Here is a 20,699-nt window from a genome sequence, read left to right as displayed (position 1 = left end):
AATGTAGTTACAGTAACTGACTCGAAATTCAGAGGTAATGCATTGTACGGGGGTTAATCTTAAAATACATACATTTTAAGAAGGCACATTTAGAGAGCATTCAGTTACAATCATTATCTCATTTTTGATGGAGGTGGTGTTTAGCGGCTTTTGCATCTAAACCCTTCATATATCTATTCATGATATCAGAGAAGAATCCATCCAGACAATGGTCTTTACATCCGTAAAGCATAACCAAAAGTACATCCACCAGAAACAGTAGTTTTACTAAGTAGAATACCTTGACACAACAGCACATATTCCGGCAGGTTCCTCAGGGCTGTCTGCACCACATCAAAGTTCCCACTACCCAGACAGTACATGAAGGTTGGCAGGAATTCAGCAGCCATGCTAATGTCACCAAAGATAATAAAGACAGAATACATTTGTAACAGCATTTGGAGTAGATTTACACTACATCATCTATAAACTTGAGGGAGAATTAACTCACCTGGGGATATTTTGGATACACCGCAGAGCAAGACTAAATGCCATGTTGCGGCACACCTCCTCAGGTGAACTCATCAGTCTTTGAAGATCGTTCTGACAACACATGACAAGTTACATATACCTGTTTAATCTTGCTGTTTTTAAGTGTACAAAGCTGCCATGTACTTACAACAAAATACTGAATAATTTCTGGATTCCTTTTGGATTTCTCGTCCACTTCAGTCAAACCTTCAAACACATCTACAACAAAAGACACCAACATTAGATAATTCATTTAATACTTTTATTTTTAACCATTTAAATTATTGTATATTAATAAATATAACTTTTACTTTCAAATGTTAAGCATTTTATACAAAATTACAGTTAACATTTTATATAAAAATCATTGTTAAATATTATGAGACTTTTAAGATGTACAATAGGTCACACAGTGTGTATGTGAAGTTTTAACTCAAAATACACACTGCAAAAAATTATTTTCAAGAAAATCAAAAAATCTTTTCTTGAATTTAGTGTTTAAGATTTTTGCTTACCCCATTGGCAGATTTTTTTGCTTGTTTTATGCACAAAATCACTTGGGTCGTTTTGCTCATCAAGAAAAAGCATCTTAATTTAAGAATTTTTAGATATTTTTACTGAAAACAAGAACAATTTTTTTCTTGAAAATCTTTTTTTGCAGTGCACCACAGATAATTTTTATAGCATGTTAAAACTGCCACTTTGTATGTGCATGCAAAATGCAAATAAGCTGAAAAAAGCAAACACTGATCGCCATAATGGTGGTTTGTTGAAATTGAAAATTTTGCTTTTAATTATTATTTTTTCTCTCTTTCGCTCTCATTTTCACATTTTCTAGTTTGATAGAAACACAGCGGACACAATTATAGCACTTAAACATGAAAAAGTCAGATTTTCACGCTGTGACCCCTTTAAAAGTAATAATAAAAAAAAAATCATAGAATGAATTGTACTTTTTAAAATAGTTTTGACTATGTCTTTATGTTAGCAAGAAGAGTGTTGAATCTTTCATCTCAGTAACATCAACACTTTTCATTTAATTAATTTGCAGATTTCCCCCACTATTAGTCCATAAAATATAATTTAACAAATGCCAGCGTTAATTACAAATTCTGCTGACTTATGAAGACTGTTATGCAAAGAGTTTTCAAAACCTCACCCTCAATAGCTTCTCCTTTAGAGATCTTCTTTAGGCATTTGGTCATGTCGGCTGCAGTCAGAGGCACAGAGGCCGAGATGTTGACCAGCGGGAGGGAACCTGATGACGAATCATCTGCTGAAATTGGGAGGAAAGAGAGAGACAGGTTTTGATAAAGAACAACTCCAATGTTTACCTGTAATGTGAGGTGTGGGAGTCTTTACCCATGGGCGTCACTGGGGGGGAGATAGGACAATTCTAAGGGCCCACGCACTATTGTGCCCCCAAAGATCATTTTTATTAGTTGTAACATGAATGTGGTAAAGCAGCCCAATCTCATATTCTTTCACAGGGCCCAAAATTGCTAGTGGCGCCCCTCTCCTTACCATCTCTGTCTTCTGCAGCACTCTCAGAGGAACAAGACTTCACAGGCAGAGTCAGTCCAGCAAGTAAAGACTTCAGCTGAACCAGGTCAGGATTCTCAGTGGACAGACCCCTGTAAGAGTGAAATCCCCAGAAACCGGTTTATTATTCAAAATCTACAGATTTACAGAGTGAATTAAATTATAAATTGACAAAAAAAAAAGAAATCTTACTGGAGAACATCAGAGTGTTTCTGAAGGAAGGGCACAGCAGATGCTGCATCATAGGTGATGTATTTCTGAATGAACTGCACAAATTTATTTATGATCGGCAAACGGGACGATCTTCTGAAGTTCTGCAAAATACATAACTCATTTTTGTTTAAAGCAAATTAATAAAAAAATAGTAAAGTACATTACATTTATTTATTCACCAGACACTTTTATCCAAAGCTACTCACAGTCGAGCAATTAAGTGCCAAGTTCAAAGTAATAATTCATAATGTTCAGTCATAGTAATAATTAGGAAGATAGAGAATATCAGCAAACTAATATCAACAATACATTTCATCATAGCATGTCTTTAAAACATACATCAAGATAACAATTATGATAAAAACACATAGTTACAATGCCTTGCTGTACCTGTAAAACTTTGATAAAAGACAGCAGACTATCCTGCAGTGCCCTCTGGTGGTCAGAGTGAAATATCAGCGGCTGCAGCAGCTCCAGGATTGCCAAAACATCACTGAAGAAATTGACGTGGTTCTGTTGCCTGATCTCCTGCATGTTCAGATGGATGCGGCCATGAAGGAGAGCAGCGATCATGGACAAGTGTCTGAAAACACAAATCATTTTGATTACACAACATGCTTGTATTTCAGGTAACATGGAATAAAAAATTAATTTTGACAAATATTCCTTATTGTAGTCTTATTGTACACAATTGATCAGTGTTTATGTTTAACTCTTTCCCCGCCAGCCAGCATTTTTCATGATTTTCACAAAAGTTGAATACCTCCCAGAAAATGCTCTTCTTTAAATATATAAACATACAATATATCAAATGAAAGAACAGACCCTCTGCTTTAAAAAAAAAAAAAATATATATATATATATATATATATATATATATATATATATATATATATATATATATCTTTTGCGCCAAAATATTGGATAACCAAATTTTGAGCAAAAAGCTTGGATAATTATATTTTTAATTAATTATATATAATTAATTAAATTAATTAATTAATTAATTATATATTATTAATTAAATATAATGAATAATTATATTTTTGTAAAGGACTTTTGATAGAGATCAGATGCAGAGCGATCCTCAAAACTTAGACGGACATTCAGCTGGTGGATAATAGCGGTATTGCGGATTGACGAGATAACTCGTCAATGGCGGGGAAAGAGTTAATAACAATTTAGCAACTTTCTTCATCTCCAAGATAACATTCTCTAGGGGCAGGAAAGATAAAATTGACCAAATAGTAATACTATTTATAATTCAAACCAAATCCATCAATTGATCAAATCTACCATAATCTCTTGCAGAATATTTATTTCAAATTGTTATATGGGGGAAGATACATGCACAGGGAATCTAGTTTCATGTCATAGGATTCCCACTCGAATTAAAATGTCAAATTCCCTGATTTTGCCTGACTTTCACAGACCAAAAAAGCTGAATTTCCATGACCTATGTCTGGGATGCCATGAGCCTGAATGTTTCTAAAATGCGTGAAATGAATAAACAGTGCCAGTAAACAGCTGTTTAAATTGTAGTGAGCGGAGGCTTGGTCACAAGTTAACAAGCGGATTAAATTTTAATAAATGGAAACTAAAATGTAAAGCAAAAAACCCTGATATTTCATGACTTGGAAAAAATATATACACAGGGTTCCTACAGGTTTCTTCAAGTAAAATTCAAGTCTTTTTAAGACCTTTTTAAGACCATTTATATAAAAAATTAATACCCATTTCACGTCCCTACCAGCAAAGAAAAACTAAAATACTTAAACTTGTGTTCATTTATTTTTCCGATGTGAAATAGGTAAAAAGATGATAAGCCAAGCAAGTGTGAAAAAAATTTTTCAGTAGGCCACAAGAAAGTTTGCCAAACAATGTTAAGTTGTTAAGGAATTTCTGAGATTTTCTTTGATTTTTCCCGCTTCTCCTTTGCCTGTTGCTGTGTTGTGTTGCAGTCTATGGTTGTGGTGATCTTCATTTACTGAAGGTATCACGCGTTCGCAGTATTTTGTACTGTGACCCGGGACTGTGTTGCGTTCTCAATTATTGGATCCGCCACTCTTTATTTATACTACTTTATTAAACAAACAGAGATGCAAACACATGTATGTTCAAAAAAGAGAAAGGTAATCTAAGCCCTCACACCCAGGCAAATATCCAGATACTTAGGCTACATTGCCACAGACCCCTGCCATCCCTACCAACCTAGGTATATACTGTAGAGAAAAATGAAATTCGAAAATCAAAAGACGCCGACATTAATTTGGAATATTCAATTTCATTTTTTATGTTAAACCAAAACTCTTATTGAACTATCTAGCACTTCTTCTTGCTTTACTCCTTCTTCCTCTTCTTCCTGGCCACCTCCTGCAACGTATCCAGGGCCTTCCATCTGGCTGCATTCATTTATATTAATTTCACATTATATTTCATAAATCCAACCATAAATGAACAAAGCTGACAATGTTTGTCAAAGCATCACAAAACCTACACATCCTCATGCCCATGGCGTCAATATTTGACGCACTTGACCATGCGTCAATATGTTACGCGGAGGGTATACCTTTCGCGTCATTTTTTGACGAACTGGGGACTTCAATACTATTACGTCCGTTGCATTCTCTTTCCTATTTTCTTACCATTTTCGCGTCGGTTTAGGGTTAGATTACGCATATTAAACAGTGTACGCGAAATTAAACAGTTTAAACAGTTGTCACCTGGCGTTGGGGTTAGACACAGTTGTCACCTGGCGTTGGGGTTAGAGTTAGGTTTGGGTAGGGATGTCATTATGTAAATCTAACCCTAAACCGACGCGAAAATGGTAAGAAAATAGGAAAGAGAATGCAACGGACGTAATAGTATTGAAGTCCCCAGTTCGTCAAAAAATGCACAAAACACTTTACTGTTTTTGCACTGACATATGAAGCAATACTTGTGTAGATGACCCCTTTTATCAAACTCTTTTGAATACAATAATATGTATAGTATATTAATGATAGAAAGTGCAGGTCTAGAGATTATAAATGTAATCGGTGTGTTATGGTTTATGTAGTTTTCTTTCCTTTTTTAGATAAAGCAGAAGCAGTAAAAGTGCCTCTTTTAATTCCTCTCTTGCAGATTAAAAGAGCTTAATCCACTTATTATTTTAGATTCAAAAGTCTACTTGCTGTCCCAGTGACTGGTGACTTTATATTAGAGTTTTGCGTTTTTTATATCTAGAGTCAGCTTGAGCTTTGCTCGTGCAATGGGCTTGACATTCACATTTATTTTTTGCTACTATCTCTGTGATCTTTGAGCAAACTTTTTAGATATAAAAAGATGGTTCATTAATAATAACATTATTAAACAAAGGGACGGAGAAAGAAAGTGCAGCACGTGGTCGTGACTTTCAAACCAAGCCAGTTGTTATCGCAATAGAAACGGAGGCACGCAGCTTGAAACTGCACGTGAACATTAGCGCTGACTGACTCTGATCACGGCCGTTTTCCTATCGACTCGGGTTTTACACATAATGTTAATCGGACCCGGTCCTCCGTGAAAACCTCTATGCATACAACTCTGCTCAAGTTCAGAAACATGTTACGCTGAACTCGCTTCATGTCGCACCCAATTCATCGAGAAACAGAGAGCATGTGAACGTACAGCAGACTCATCGGTAGAGACACGATGTGCTCGCAACCAAAATGCCATTAATAATAAAAAGGCGCAGGCGCTGAAAAGCGATGTGTTTGCATCCCTGATTTAATCAAAATGTGGTTGACAAAGAAACTTTTAAGGAAAAATACAATATGGAGAAGTTACATACAGCACAATTTTTAAGACCCAGACATCAAAATTTAAGACTTTTTTAAGTCTTTTTAAGGTATTATTTCCAAATTCATAAATTCAATGCTTTTAAGGCTTTTTAAGACCCCGCGGGAACCCTGTATACACAATTTCCTGACTTTCAATGTCTGGAAAATCACATGATATTCCAGAAATTCCATGACTTGTGGGAACCCTGCTATTTAATAGCTACAGTAAAGCTGTGCAACAGCTTTTCTTATTTGTAACTGAATAGGAGTTGTGTGGCAAACCTCAGCAGTAGCACCGGGTGGGACACGGCCAGTTTCCTGCAGGCCAGATTCGCATCGGACGCGCGGTTTTCGGCTGATTTCGTGTCTCCTGTGTCAGCTAGCAGGGTGATGAGACGATGCACCAGAACGTCCAGCTAAGCACAAACAACACACATACACAATATAATCATCTTCTCAAGCATTGAGCATGATGCTCTCAGGTGTCAGATGTTACAGCGGGTACCTTGCAGGTGCTACCATCGGCTGTGGCCTCTCCGCTCAGCGACGCCTCGGGTAGGCGGACGTGTTGGATGACCTCTGGAAAGTGCAGGTAGATCTGCAGTAGCAGCGTCTGACACCTTTTACTCATTATACTGCAAACAAAGCATCACGTTTAAAATAAGATATTGCTAAGTAAATAGAAACATTGTTATATTTATTTTGTTAAAAGAATGATTTGTTATAAAGTCGTATTAAATGTTGTTATTAGAAACACTCAAGGTCACTTAAAACTGCTTGTCCAGTCAAGCGGAGGTCTGCTACTTAACAACACTTTAACTAATTGTGGTTTATGCCTGCTAATCCGCTGTTGTGTTCACAAGCCGTAAATCCGCTGTGTCAAGATACGCAGAAAAAATGCTGACACATTTAGACATCATTACTCATCCTACAAATCTCAACAATAGTGACAATCATCAAACAAATTCAGATAAAATGATCAACTGCAATGCATGCTGGGAGTTAGTTTAGTACTACGATGATACCCAGCATGCATTGCAGCATGAAGCTTTCTTTTGTTGAACGTCACCATTGATGAGATTCATAGACCAATTCATGATGTCAGAGATAGATTCAGTAGTTTAACTTTCTAAATGTGTTTTTATAATCCTCAAAATAACAGACCTGACACTGTCTCCAACTAGTACTGTAATGTCCAGTTCTTACACATCTTTAAATGTATTTAACTAATATTATTTAGGTGTATCTACAATAATTAAACTACTTGATAACATTAGATCTTTGTTTTCTTTGCAATAACAGATGTATTTTAAAACACTGCTTCAACAGGCAAAGAAAACTTAAGATTAAACACAAGAGTAAAGGGCCCAACTAAAGCAAACACTGATCACGGTAATGGTGATTTGTTGAAATTTCAATATTTCTTCAATATTAATGGAGGGTGCAAAGGTGATATTGATTCAATGGCATTAACATTGATAAAACAACGATTTTTAACATTGTTTCAATGGTTGCATGCTATCTGTGAACACCACAGTCTATCGACATCAACGTCATCACTACCAAGCTTCTGACAGCACTTTCAAACCAGGGTACCCCCAGGATTGTCAAACCTAAATTCAAGGCTTTTTAAGACCTTTTTAATACCACTTCAAATGAAATTTAATACCTACATCGCACCCATTCGGGTAGAATAAATCATTTTAAATAACGTAATATACCTCAAATAATTACTGTTTACAAGTGTTTGAACATTCATGACAACATGCCTCTGAAAGGCTGAGTCCAAGGCCCAAACGGTCTAACCCTTATCTTCACCCAACAATTAAAACCAACAATCAAATAAGATTTAAATGTACATTTATTGTAAATTTGAAAATCTCTCAATCAGGGATGGACAACTGGAGGGCCAGGGGCCACATGCAGCCCTCCTCTTTATCTTGTGCAGCCCGCCACAGTTTAATATGATCATTATGTTGGAGAAGGTAATTTATGTTAAAACAATAGCCTTGTTTGAACCATGAAATAAGCTGCAAACCAAACAATTACACCAATTTTAAGGTATTAAATTTTTTTTGCTGTTTATTATAGTTAAGATAATAACAACATCTAATACCACTCATCAGTAATGCTCTGAACCAGAACAATACTGACAAACAAAATTAACCATATTATGGCAAATGAAACAAAAACCAATCAAACACAACAACAAATTAAAATGTAATGCTATTTTGACCCTGTTCACTGCACCAAACAAAAAACTGGACACAAGCTCATATATAGATATATTTCTGTCAATCTTTTCTGTTAATCTTTATACAGGACCATACTAAAGTTTTCTAATGCTAACTTAGTGTAAATATGTAGCCTATATTATATATTGCAAGATGATATTATCTAATTATTAGCCTTTACTTTTTCATCCCAGCCTTTACTTTATCATCCCTGCCTTTTTACTTAACTTTTTACTTTGCTCGCGTGACTGCACTTGTGCGCTTTGAACAGAGGTGCGCTCTCGGGAGGAAGTTTTTCAGCGCGCAATTAGTGTTCTGTGAACACGCGAGAATGCTTTACCGTGCGCGAATAGTGTTCTGCGCGCTCGCTAAGATGCTTTTCCGAAGATGGATAGTGTTCTGCGCTCGTATCTATCGCACCCGAGAGGTTTTTGTGCATGCGAGTTTTGTGTCTAAATTAACAGCATATAAATCTATTTATCATTTGAAAAATTAAGACCTCCGTGAAAATTTCAAGACTTTGAGGTGAAATTCAATACCTTTTAAGGCCTTAATATGGGAAAATGAAATTCAATACTTTTTCAAGACTTTTAAGACTCCGCGGGTACCCTGCAACAGGGTTCCTGCAGGTTTCACCAAGTCAAATTTAAGACTTTTTAAGACCTTTTTAAGACCATTATGAGTGAAATTTAAGACCAAAGCGGCACAATGATCTCAGAAATTCTCAAAACATTATATTTTTATTATATCTTGTTTATTTTTTTTTTTTTTTTTGACAAATAAAATCCACTAATATGGGAAGATCAGTATGGTCAGCTGCTGATATGTGGCTTGTTAACATGTTTTACACTTTCTCCACCCATACGTTATGTGCATAAATATGCACTACACCGCCATCGCATTTATTCCCCTCTCTAATTACACAATAATGAAATGAAAAGGAAATTTACTATTAAAAGGCTGTTCGTGGTTTGTTGTGTGTTGCAATCAAGGCCGTTTCTAAATCCGAAGGCTGTAGCCTCCAAAGGTCGCATTTGTAGGCTGCATATGAAAACTGTGTAACACTAAAGTTGACTCATTGTTGATGGCGCGGGACTTGACGGCCTGACTGTTTAAGTTGATTTTTAATAAAGCAGTGTTGATTTTTTCGCTTCTGGGTCCTCTGTTTCAGAACCTTGCAAATGCTCTGGTAAGCCACGGGCTAGTTGGTTAAATTAACACAGAAAAGATTTTTCTCGCCAGACCTACAGTATACAATCGGATCACAACATCTGAAATATAGCTTATGGCATGAATTGCGTGGATTATAATAGCCTACATTTGTATTCTCTTTAAAAAATAATGATTAAAAACTGGATTGAAGAGACATTCAGTGACATTCAAAATGCAGAACTTTTCTTTTTAGAGGCCCACCCATCAAATACATTCTTCCTCCGTCACTGATTAGTTCTACAGCATTTTAATTTACCATTTTATTTTTTTTCGGACAACCTTTTCGGGAATAAATGGAGGTAAGAAATTTAAGACTTGGGTTAATTAAATTTAAGACCTAGGGTGAAAATCTGGCCATTTTTAAGACTTTTTATGGCCTTAAATTTAACTTTCTAAATTTCAGACTTTTTAAGACTTTTTAAGACCCCGCGGGAACCCTGTGCAAACTTTATTAAACACATTTTAAAAAAATGGCCCCTGATAATGAAATACTCTGTGGATGAATCTTTGTTGGGAATTGTGCCCATGTTGCATTATTTGAGATCCTTATGCATGATGACTTTAAAAGTCCCCGACAATGTCTGTAGTCCCATATAGCAACTTGTTATTAACCGCCCTTTAAAGCATTTAAAATTCACGAGTGGGGGTATTATTGGTGTGTTTTATGTTGGAGAATAAAATATCTTGGGCTTGTCTTAACCCAAAATCTTATTTAAGGAGATTTGGCTACAAAGATATGTCATCCTTGGACACTCTATACCACAGTAGTTCAAATGACTTTAAAGAAAAAGACTGCTCACGGACCATGTTATGATAACATATCATGTTGTACAAAAGATGTATTTCCTAGGAGAACATACCTGTCTCCCCACTTCTTGACACAGCTGATGAGATACTCTGACACTTTCTTGACATTGTCCAGGTCTGAGTGCAGACAGCTGTGCAGCAAAGGCAGACGGGACTGAAGAAGTGAACAGGAGACCTGATCCAGATTGCTCTTGGAGGCTGGTGAGTCACGACAATTCAGTTCTGACTCAGACAGGATGAGGTCCACAAGACTTATTAGCTCTTCAGGGCTCAGCTTTAATACAAACTTCTCTGTACGTTTCTGCAGATACACACATGACCACAACAATAACTGATGTTAATGTGATTACAATTATAACTTCAATACCATGATAATAAACTGGAAATATTTCATAAATTGTCCGGGTGGACTGAAGAGGATGTTACGAGTAGCTTTATTTATGATGATAGGGATTACAACCTTACAAATGTTTTATTTAGAATTATTATTGCTAATTTACATATTACGGAAATAAAAATGTAATGCCTATTTATTTTCTAAATAACACTTGTAATAAAATGTTTGAATTACAATCAAACAATTATTTTTACAGTTAGCATCACAAAAAAAAATTATTATTAGGGGTCAATATTTGTCTGCTGTTGACATATATATGTGGGACTTCTTTTCTTGGATTCCTGAATCGTTGCCGAGTCCAAACATGCCAGGTTTTGACTTACGGTTAGTCCAGAGTGCTTAAAAAACATGCGCGAATATCTCCGCGAGTGTTATTACAATCAGCTTGAAACCACAGTAGGAAGAAGAATAAAATAGCTTCCAAACAAAAAACTCGCATGACATCACATCAGAAATGGCTAAAATTGCAAAAAAACGAAAAGTTGGCCTTATAATTGAACAAAACCTTTGACATCAAGCAAGCCCTATGCTCATATAACTGTTTCTTTGCTAAACCAAAGTGTATAGTCCTAAAACTAGCTAGATGTAATCATAGTCATGACCTGCGGTTGCATGCATGATTTCATTATTGGTGGCGTCACCTAGTGGTCTTGAGATAGGAAATTTGTTTTTGTTTTTTGCTTCAAACTACTGCAAACTTGCAAACTAAAATCATGAATCATCATGGATTATTCCTTTCATGGTTTGGAGTATAATCATTGGTGGATGACAATTCACTCTCTAGCAACCAATGAGAATACCCTAGCAACCATTTTGCAAGAGCTATATCTCTGCATCAGAACTTAGGGGTAGGCTCTTTTGACTCATTAACCTTGTTGTTGTAACATTTTATGTCCCAAGATTTGCCACAGCAACTGTGAAACTGTGAAAAAAAAATGAATTGAACAGAGCATTTCTATACAAAACATCAATCCATTTTATTAGCAAGGAAGACAATACTCTTGCCAAACCTGTGGAGTTTTCTGATCTCGCCCCTGCCAGATCCGAGGAATGTGACTGCAGGCCCAAAGAAAATCCAGAGCTGAAGTTGGATCCAGCCTGAAGATAACATGAAACTAAGTTAAGTACTATGTAGGTAAGATGACAGTGAAAGGAGTGCGGATGATGGGTGGGATTCACTCACTTCTGTTCTTTGCGTTTATTAAGCAGAGAGCTGATGCACTGATGAAGAGTGCTCCAGTTAGATTGATGTGTGAGCAGGGCTAACAGATACGGCCTGTAGGACGGAGCCATGTTCACACCACCGCTTTTAACCTGAGAGAGAATAAAAAAGTTAGTATTTAATATAATGTCTGGTCAAGAAAGGAGAAAAGAAGAAACAAGATCTGACAGTCGATGATGTTTAAGAGTGAGTGCATGTCCCCCTTATAAAAAGCAAAGTACTATACAAGTTTGTACTGGTTCGAGAAACAAGATTAAATGGCACAAATATAGCAAACTTTGGCAAAGCCAACAACCGATTCATTCTCTGTGCTCTGAAAACATGACTCAGTTTGGAGCTTGGAGCGATTTTCATGCTCAACATGCATCAGGGGGTCAGCAAACTGTCAGTGTGTGGTCCTATGGTAAAACACACTACTTCGCCCGCACCCACTTGCATTCTCACAATTTAGGAATGTCATTATGTACCTTGTTTTGAGCAAAAAGCAGTTTGTGCTGAAGATCTGAGCACACAGATGTCACTTCAGGGTCGAGCAGTTCCAGCCAATCCACCAAGAGTCCTGAACACGAGCCAGGCTTCTTTGACTCAGAGCTGTTAGAGACGACACACACTCAGCTCATATAACACACTACATTCTTATTTAATGTGACTCAGTCTGTGAAAGTCCAGCTTTCGTGATTTACTACAAAAAATTATCCTATACAATGTGAAGAGCATTCTTCACATTGTATAGGATATACATTCTTCACATTGTACATTCTTCTTTGAAAATATTACCTTGATATATTTGTCAAAGATTGAAATAAATGTGAAATCAATGACTGCAATCAAACTTTGTTGTTAATATCCAAATTAGACTATAAGACTTTCACAGACAGGGTCACAAATGTCAGCAAAATATAGTACACAATTACAAAAAGGTACACTGTAAAAAATCCAATTAATGAAATGTTGGATGGGCAAAAATATTTAAGTTAAACCAATTTTTTTGTTTGAGCTAGTTGAGAAGACATATTATTTTAAGTCTAGATAAATCTGTGTTTAAAACATTAAATGAATGGTTATTTTCAAATCCAGTCAACATTCAGAATCGCTAGTGTTGACTGAACTAATTAAGACAAATCAGGTAAATATGTGGAGTTATGACAGCTTTGTTTCCTGACAACAAAATGCTCCTAATATTACTGTTATTTGGTCACAAAATGTAGTTGTAAGAGTTGTTCAGGCGTGAATGTATGTGCTTTTAGTTTAAATATGCGGACGGTTAATAAAGATAGCGTCTATTTAAAAGTTTGCTCGGACACTTTCGGACGGAGATGAGCTCCATATGAGCTCCAGAAAATCACCGGCGCTTAAGCGCTCACACCCCGCCCCGCGCAGCCTCGCCTCGGCAAGCGCATCAGAAATCGACTGCTGGCTCTGATATCTCTGTGGCGTTTAAACGTGATTTAATTCATTTAAATTTCTCATACTTAACAATGAAAGGGCTAGGTTTTAAAACATATTTTAGGATTGCACTTAATTGATATCGCTGTTGAGTGATGTTTCATATCTTTTACATTTGTTATAACCGGACTGCATGCGAATTTGAACTTCAGAGCTGAAGGAGCGGGTGGAGAAATAGTCCCAATATCAATCTTAAATAAAACTGCTAAATATACCCGTGTGCGTACCCGTGTGCGCGCGCGTGCGCGTGTGTGTATGTACAGTATGTGCATGAGTTTTTAATTTAAAATGTCTTAACTCGGAAGGATCTGGAACACAGGTCATTTCATCTGAGATCAATCCGCACCTAACAGCTGGAATCACTCACTGTTTTACACAAGGACACAAGTCATCAGCCGTTTCCTCATGTTCACGTCAGGTAAGTGTTTGTAAATAAATGTTAATTTTAGACTATATTAAATTGGCAAAGGCGCAAATACTCAACGTTTTTGTAAAGATATAAGTTATATAAAGGTGTGTTATATTATGTGTCCAAGTTAAAGTGGAGCTATTTTAGTTAAGATTACCGGACAGGGTTTATAACTCCATCTTAATTATAATTGGGACATTTTTACAAACAAACCTTATAAAATACAACACTGGCGTGCATTTTGAGACAAAAGAATAGCACTCATATGTTAAGAGATGTCAGTATTTTAGTCAGTGATAAGCCCTGTTCGAGAAAACCGCCCAATAGTGTTTAATTCAATTACGTGTGATGTCTGAGGGAAATTTGGCAATTTTAGGGTATAAAGTCTTTCACCGTCAAGCTTTACTATATTAAACATGTTTTTATGTATGTATTTATATTCCTCTGTTTATCAAACCAGAGCGGTGATGATGTGGAGAGAGGCAGACCAGAAGGATACATGGTGAAAGAAGTTCTCCTAAATGGCCCTGCAGATGTTCTGACTGACTTTGGAGTGCTTTTGGACTGTTTTATGCCCTCTATTTTGAGAAGACTTAATTCTGTATGTTCAGTCTGTATGATAGTGAATAAAGCTTTTGTTTTTATGTGACTGAAGTTAATTATTTGTTAACAACACCAGCATAAATTATTTGATAAATAATTTTAAAAAGTTTATTAAACATTTCCAAATAATAAATATTAATTGATGTAACACATAAAACATTGAGTAAATACTTAAATTTTAATTGACAGAGTCTTTGCTGTAAGTTTTTAAAGATTCAACTGATTAAAACATTTTAGTTGAATGAACTATAAAGCTAGTTGAGCAAACATACTTTTTTATATTTGAGTCAAGTTTGGCCAACTAAAAAACATCAATCCAGGTAACACTTTGGAGTCAGAAATTGAGTGAACGTAAAATTTCTGTGGAACTAGTTACTAAAAAATAATTCATTGAGCCAACAATTTATTTTTTACAGTGTAGGGATGCTCCGATCAGGATTTTTGCAGCCGATACCGAGTACCGATTTGTTGTCTTCATGAACTGCCGATTCCAATCCCTGATACTGATTGTTCAAGCTAATATGCAATCTTTTTAATGCCTGTAATTTTTCTAGATAAAGTAATACTAGAGATGTTGCCTTTGTTATATTACTCACAGTAATTTGGTAGCCTATATAATTGTTTTAAATGGAGAATTAAATAAATAAGCACAACCAGGCCAGCTGACAGTCTTGCCTGGGCCCGGGACAAGATAATCTTAGAGGGCCCCCCACCCCTTACTTTTTACTGGTAACAAGACATATGGCATTATCAGATTCAGGACCCACGAATATTGCATATTATACATTGTATAAAACATTTAGTTAAAGGTGCTTTTCGTAATTTTTAGAAGGATCTCTTGACAGAAATGCAAAATAATATACTAAACTATATTATCAGGGGTGTATAAAGACCTTTTTATAATGAACCGTTATGTTTTTATTACATTAGAATGAGACGTTTTTATCTACATACACAGAGGGTCCCCTTACGTGGAGGTCGCCATTTTGTGCTGCCATGTTTCTACAGAAACGTTTAACGGACAAACTTTTTTTACTAAGTTGTCTCTGACGATGACATGTTTTACTGTAGCTTATCTATGCGTTTCAAAAGCGAGGGGGGAGCAGTGGATTGAGCCTAGATGCTTCTAAAATTTACACACTGCACCTTTAAATGTAGTACACTGAAAAAAATATTCATTGAATTTAATACATTTTTTAAGGTAAGTGGTTGCAATCAATTTATTTAAGCTACATTTAAACAAAAAGATTAGTAAAGTAAAATAAAATATAAAACTTTTGTTTAAATGTAGCTTAAATAAATTGATTGCAACCACTTACCTTAAAAAAAAAAACGGATTAAATTCAATTAATCATTTTGTTTCAGTGTACTGACGCTGTATACTGAAACAAAATATCATAATCACGTATGAATTATGAACAGACTATTGGAAATATCAGTAAAACAACTTCAGCTAATATTATGCTGTGTTTGGACTAAATATTGAATAAATATTACTCCTCTCTTCAGAAATTTGAAGTAAACATATAAACTCAATCAATATTTCTCCAAACATGCACGCCTTTGAACCAAAAGTCCAGAGGGATATTATTTTGTAAAGAGCTTTCATGATGAGCATGCATTAGATTTTTCTCAATGAATGCGACTGAGGGTAGAGCCCTGCATTTCAGCCCAAGCCCGACCCGACCTTTTTACACCCCTCAGGTCGGGTTTCGGCCAATTTTAACGTCACAGCTGATACGCGGGCGGACCAGGGCTTATTTAGGCTTCTCCATCTTTTTATATTTTTCAATTTAATTAAAATAACATTTTGACAGACGATGATTGCAAAACAAACGTAGTAAGACTTTTAACCTATAGCACGAGTCCGCTATAAGCACAGCCAGACACACATTTACAATGCAGCTTTTGCTTATTTAACAGCAGGACCTTCAGCGCACCGGGAAAAATATTAATGGAGGACTAGATTAAAACCTTGGATACTGCGCATAATCTATGCAAACAGCATCCAAGACATAATCTATAATACATATATATGCATAGCGAAGTTGTAAGATAAGGCAGGTTGCATGTTTATTCGTTTCATGTTTATTTCGTTTCGTTTTGTAGCTATAGCCCTTTTCATTTATTTATTTCTGCACCCGTTGCAGCTGCGAGCAGCAGAGCAACCTGCCTCCGCTTTTTAAAAATAGTGTGTGTTGATAATAAACGTTTAAACTAACACTGTGATATGCTGAAAATATATATTTTATATAGTTGTTATTATAGGCAAGTGAAGTGTTGATCTGAGAGTTCAATTCAGCAAACATTTTGTCAACTTGCTGTCGGCTGCGAACCGCTTGTTGGAACAAACAAAAATACTCTAAAATGTAAATAAAAAAAGAAATATAACTATTTTGCCATTTAAAACAAATCTGAACTGCTTTAATTGCTGCAAGAGCTGTGTAAGGAATCTGTGTAAGGAGTTATTTTTTCTATTTCTGCGGATTTCTTTTGCAAAATCTATGCGGAATTTTGCAGAATAATTAAAAAGGTTTTAAAACGATCTGAGAGAATGTGCGCTGTGAATATTACAAAACAATAAAATATTTTATAATTACATTTTATTAAAGGATTACCCTGAATTAAACTGGACCAACATGAACCAACAGATAATGGACAATGTGCTGTCACGACCATAGAGTTTAATATAAATTACATATATTACTGTCTACAGTGTAACATTAAAAAGAAAAGGCTTCTCATAATTAATGTAGCTATATCAAGATAATTTCATCTGTTTAACAACACAATGTATATTTATCTTGTAAACGGATTTGAAATAATCAATAATTTTCGCATCACTTAGCAATAGAGACGATAGCGAATTCATTATCTTCTCCGCGGTAAGTTTTATTTCAAATTCAAGTTTTACACATTAAATATTAAATAGTTTGTGCTTTCTCTCATAAAAACCTCACAGCAAACAGCACAGACTTCTAAACACACGCGATTCAGTGACTATATCTGCGGTCACAGATTCCTAATGGGGATATAGGAATTCTATTTTCCTCTATAAGGCCTATATTTTCTTCTTTTCTTTTCTTTTCTGAGCACCGGACTTGTGCTGAGTCTGACAGGACATTTTGAGCGTACTGAACTTCAAATCAAATGAATCAAATATTTTCTTTATTTTTTATCAATTATTCCATAGGTTCCAGTTCTGGGCCCCCCTCTGGGCCCCACCCCACCCTGGGCCCGGGACAACAGACCCGTTTGTCCCCCCCTGTCGGCGGGCGTGAGCACAACAAATATTCCTTCTAAAAATAGCAATTTAATATGCCTTTAAAAAAGATTATATCTGTTAAAAGTACTAAAAAAAATAAGTGTATGAATTAAATATACACATATTTGTATAAAGTACAACAGTTATTCAGTGAAGAGCAGAGAGTGATTTTATTGAGAGATGAATTAGGTTACTGTAGCTTTAAGACATGAGAAAGATCGCTCTGTAAACATGTGCTAATGACAGGCTATCTGTTTGAGCACGCGTCGGGTAAAATAAAAAGTTTAAACAGTAAAAACTTTAAAGCGCATGCAAATAATTAACTTTCGACATGAAGGTGCAATGTCCGCGATTGATATGTGTTGTATACGCTGTTTGATGGAGATGTGAAGACGCTTTGCGCGAACCGAAGCAAGCCCTCACAAAAAAATACACATATCTGTAAAGGCTGAAAGAGAAATTTAAATTTGCATCTTGCACAAATGCAACGAGTTGTAATAATGCTTGCACTGAGTAAAAATGGTCTCCAATTGCATCCGCATTCAAACAAGGCAAGGCTCCAGGAAGCTCATACGTCCATCACTAAAGTAACCCAAAAGACTCCAATCAGTTATAAAAGTTTTCTGAATTGTTTTTGAGAAAAACTATGAATATTTTGAGCTTTTTAGCAAAAGTATGTCCCATATTCATAACAACAGCGATCAATGCTCTGATGTCAAAAATTATGGCATGTCGATAACTTTCAATCTCATTGATTCTTGTGTGACAAAACGCACATGTGACAACTAGTTACGCTGCATGCACACTACCATCGAGTTAAGGGCAGTTCCTAATTATTGTTGTGCTAATAACAATTATAATCAAACTAGTAATTATCCACCGCAGTAACTGATGAGAGACAGATGACGTTTGTTCCATGCTTCACTCCCATTGGTAGTCGCTCCTAAAAGTCACTCATCATTTGCATAAAGTTTAACGTTTTTCAACTTTGCTGCTTCACTGGACTCTCCCAATTCAGTTGCAAACTGTCACGTTGCTTGTTTTGCTGGAAACCACCTGCTCTCCATTAAAATTAACAGAATCGTATTGCTTTGTCACTGTGTGTCACTTGTAATGTGGACGGGGCATTATAAAAAGGATAAAACCAAATAAATGTAACATTATTAATGTGCAAATTTGTTACACGAGAAATAATGACAACTTTTTAATTCCTTTAAAACAGCATCTAACAGTAACATTACATTTACACATTTGGCAGACGATTCTATCCAAAGAGCCAAATCTTTATTAAAAGATTTAAAAGAGGAACTACATTTTATGGCGTAATAGCACTTTTGGGAGTACTTCGACTCGCCTGAAAAGTCCGTTCCCCTTCTCCCTCTCATAATGGGAGAGGGAGGGTGTTACTGCGCCGAGTCGAAGTACTCCCATAAGCGCTATTACGCCATACAATATAGTTCCTCTTTTAAATCCGCTTAGAAAAGCGCTACGTTTTATTTTGTACCACAAAACTTGCTTGTATAACTACTCGTCTTAAATAAGAAAAACGTTGATGTGTTTGGTCACTTCTAACTTTATCTCTGTTTTACAATTGAATGAATGGGGCTAAGCTAAATGCTATCGAAGTGTCGCAGCGCCCTCCTGCGCTTACGTGCACGCACACAGATGATAGAGGGATGTATCAACTCTTCTTAGTTAAGGTAATAACATAGTTTAATATTGAAAATGAGTAGACTATTCCTTTAAGTAAGTGATAATGTTTAGGCAGCCGGTTGTTATAGCAGAAATAAGTGGCCTGTACATTACCTGTTTACTTTTGGTTTTAAAATGAGGCGTTCAAATGTCACGTACACACTAATCATTTGGTTTAATCATTGGTAAATGTAATTTCATATATGTTATTAAAAAGACATATTTAGATACATTTTTTGTGTAAAATTAAACTGTACCCATCAAAATGATTTGCAGCATCCAGGTTACCGTGTGTTCTTAGTTTTGAGCGTTTTTTATCTGGCAATAACAAATCTGCAAATGTTGCGACTGGCAAATAAGACTCAAGCATTCCAACGAGCCATGTAATAATTATTACTCATTACTTATATAATATAAAGTGTAACTAAATGTTCAGATATTTTTTGTTGTCAAAGTGTAGTTAAGACCAATTATTAGGAGCTGTGGGGTGGACATGGAGTTCCCCTGCTTCAGTAACAATATTTTACATTGGAACACTAACGTGTATATTTGTGTATACATGGCCTTACTATGGTAACTTGTGCTATTGGACGTGTGAGCGAATAAACATTAACTGATTTTAACTATGTTCCTTCCCCACCTAGAAACAGTATCATCGGCACACAGTAAGGAAGTCCATAAAGTGGTACCGTGATGAGAGTGCACACAGAGAACAGTGACTCATCACACTCACATTTTGGAATCCACCTCTATTTTCACCCCTCGCTCCTCTGTTTCCTGCAGCAGCAGGGAGATCACCATGGCGACGGGGCCAGCTGCGCTTCCTGGGGCTCCGCTCTCCGTACCAACGGTCATAAGCAGGGACAACAGCTCTTCTAGATAAGGGGACTTTATCTCCATCAGCCCCTGTAACACTAACACACACACACATCCAAGAATAAAAAAACGACCTGTTGCAGCCAATCCCACATTGTGAAAAGTGAAACACCCCATGCCTTGTTCCTGATAAATCATCTTCTAGGCCCCCAGCTCCACCACAGTTACGTTCTGAAGGGTGTACTATATCTTTCAATATCACTGTGGTCATTAGAGCCATTACTAGATGTAAACGAGCTCTGGAGGGGATGAGTGGACCTGCTGCGTGTGGTTGTTTTTGTTTTGAGTAAGATTTAAGGGCGGAATATAAAGAGAAACACATTCAGCACCGACGATGCCGGCCATGAGTCAAACACGCATGCTTCCGGAGAGACTGACTAATCCTGGCAACCGCTCCGGCACTGACATGCAAAGTTTAACTACCTCTGGGTATCTTACCAATTCTCTTCTCGCCTGTCAGATAGATATTTC

The 20,699-nt window shown here is 36.2% G+C and overlaps 1 protein-coding gene across 2 annotated transcripts in view; it reads right to left on the bottom strand.

Moving 5' to 3' along the window:
- Positions 1–20,699, bottom strand: part of ints1 (integrator complex subunit 1) — a 36,651-nt gene that overhangs the window by 1,306 nt on the left and 14,646 nt on the right. Inside the window, exons 34-47 of one of the 2 annotated variants that reach the window (XM_065260322.2) lie at positions 20,086–20,266; positions 12,405–12,528; positions 11,899–12,029; positions 11,726–11,813; positions 10,372–10,619; positions 6,571–6,700; positions 6,348–6,481; positions 2,656–2,848; positions 2,245–2,366; positions 2,035–2,144; positions 1,670–1,783; positions 659–729; positions 491–582; positions 281–390 (exon numbers count right to left, since the gene is read on the bottom strand). In XM_065260322.2, the coding sequence (XP_065116394.1) occupies positions 281–390; positions 491–582; positions 659–729; positions 1,670–1,783; positions 2,035–2,144; positions 2,245–2,366; positions 2,656–2,848; positions 6,348–6,481; positions 6,571–6,700; positions 10,372–10,619; positions 11,726–11,813; positions 11,899–12,029; positions 12,405–12,528; positions 20,086–20,266 (1,848 nt within the window). Of the gene's footprint in view, positions 1–280; positions 391–490; positions 583–658; positions 730–1,669; positions 1,787–2,034; positions 2,145–2,244; positions 2,367–2,655; positions 2,849–6,347; positions 6,482–6,570; positions 6,701–10,371; positions 10,620–11,725; positions 11,814–11,898; positions 12,030–12,404; positions 12,529–20,085; positions 20,267–20,699 lie in introns of both variants that reach the window. The other variant, XM_065260240.2, reaches the window with a different exon arrangement.

Source organism: Paramisgurnus dabryanus, chromosome 3 (assembly GCF_030506205.2).
Source record: "Paramisgurnus dabryanus chromosome 3, PD_genome_1.1, whole genome shotgun sequence".
NCBI lineage: Eukaryota > Metazoa > Chordata > Actinopteri > Cypriniformes > Cobitidae > Paramisgurnus > Paramisgurnus dabryanus.
This window is presented reverse-complemented; position numbering and strand designations above follow the sequence as displayed.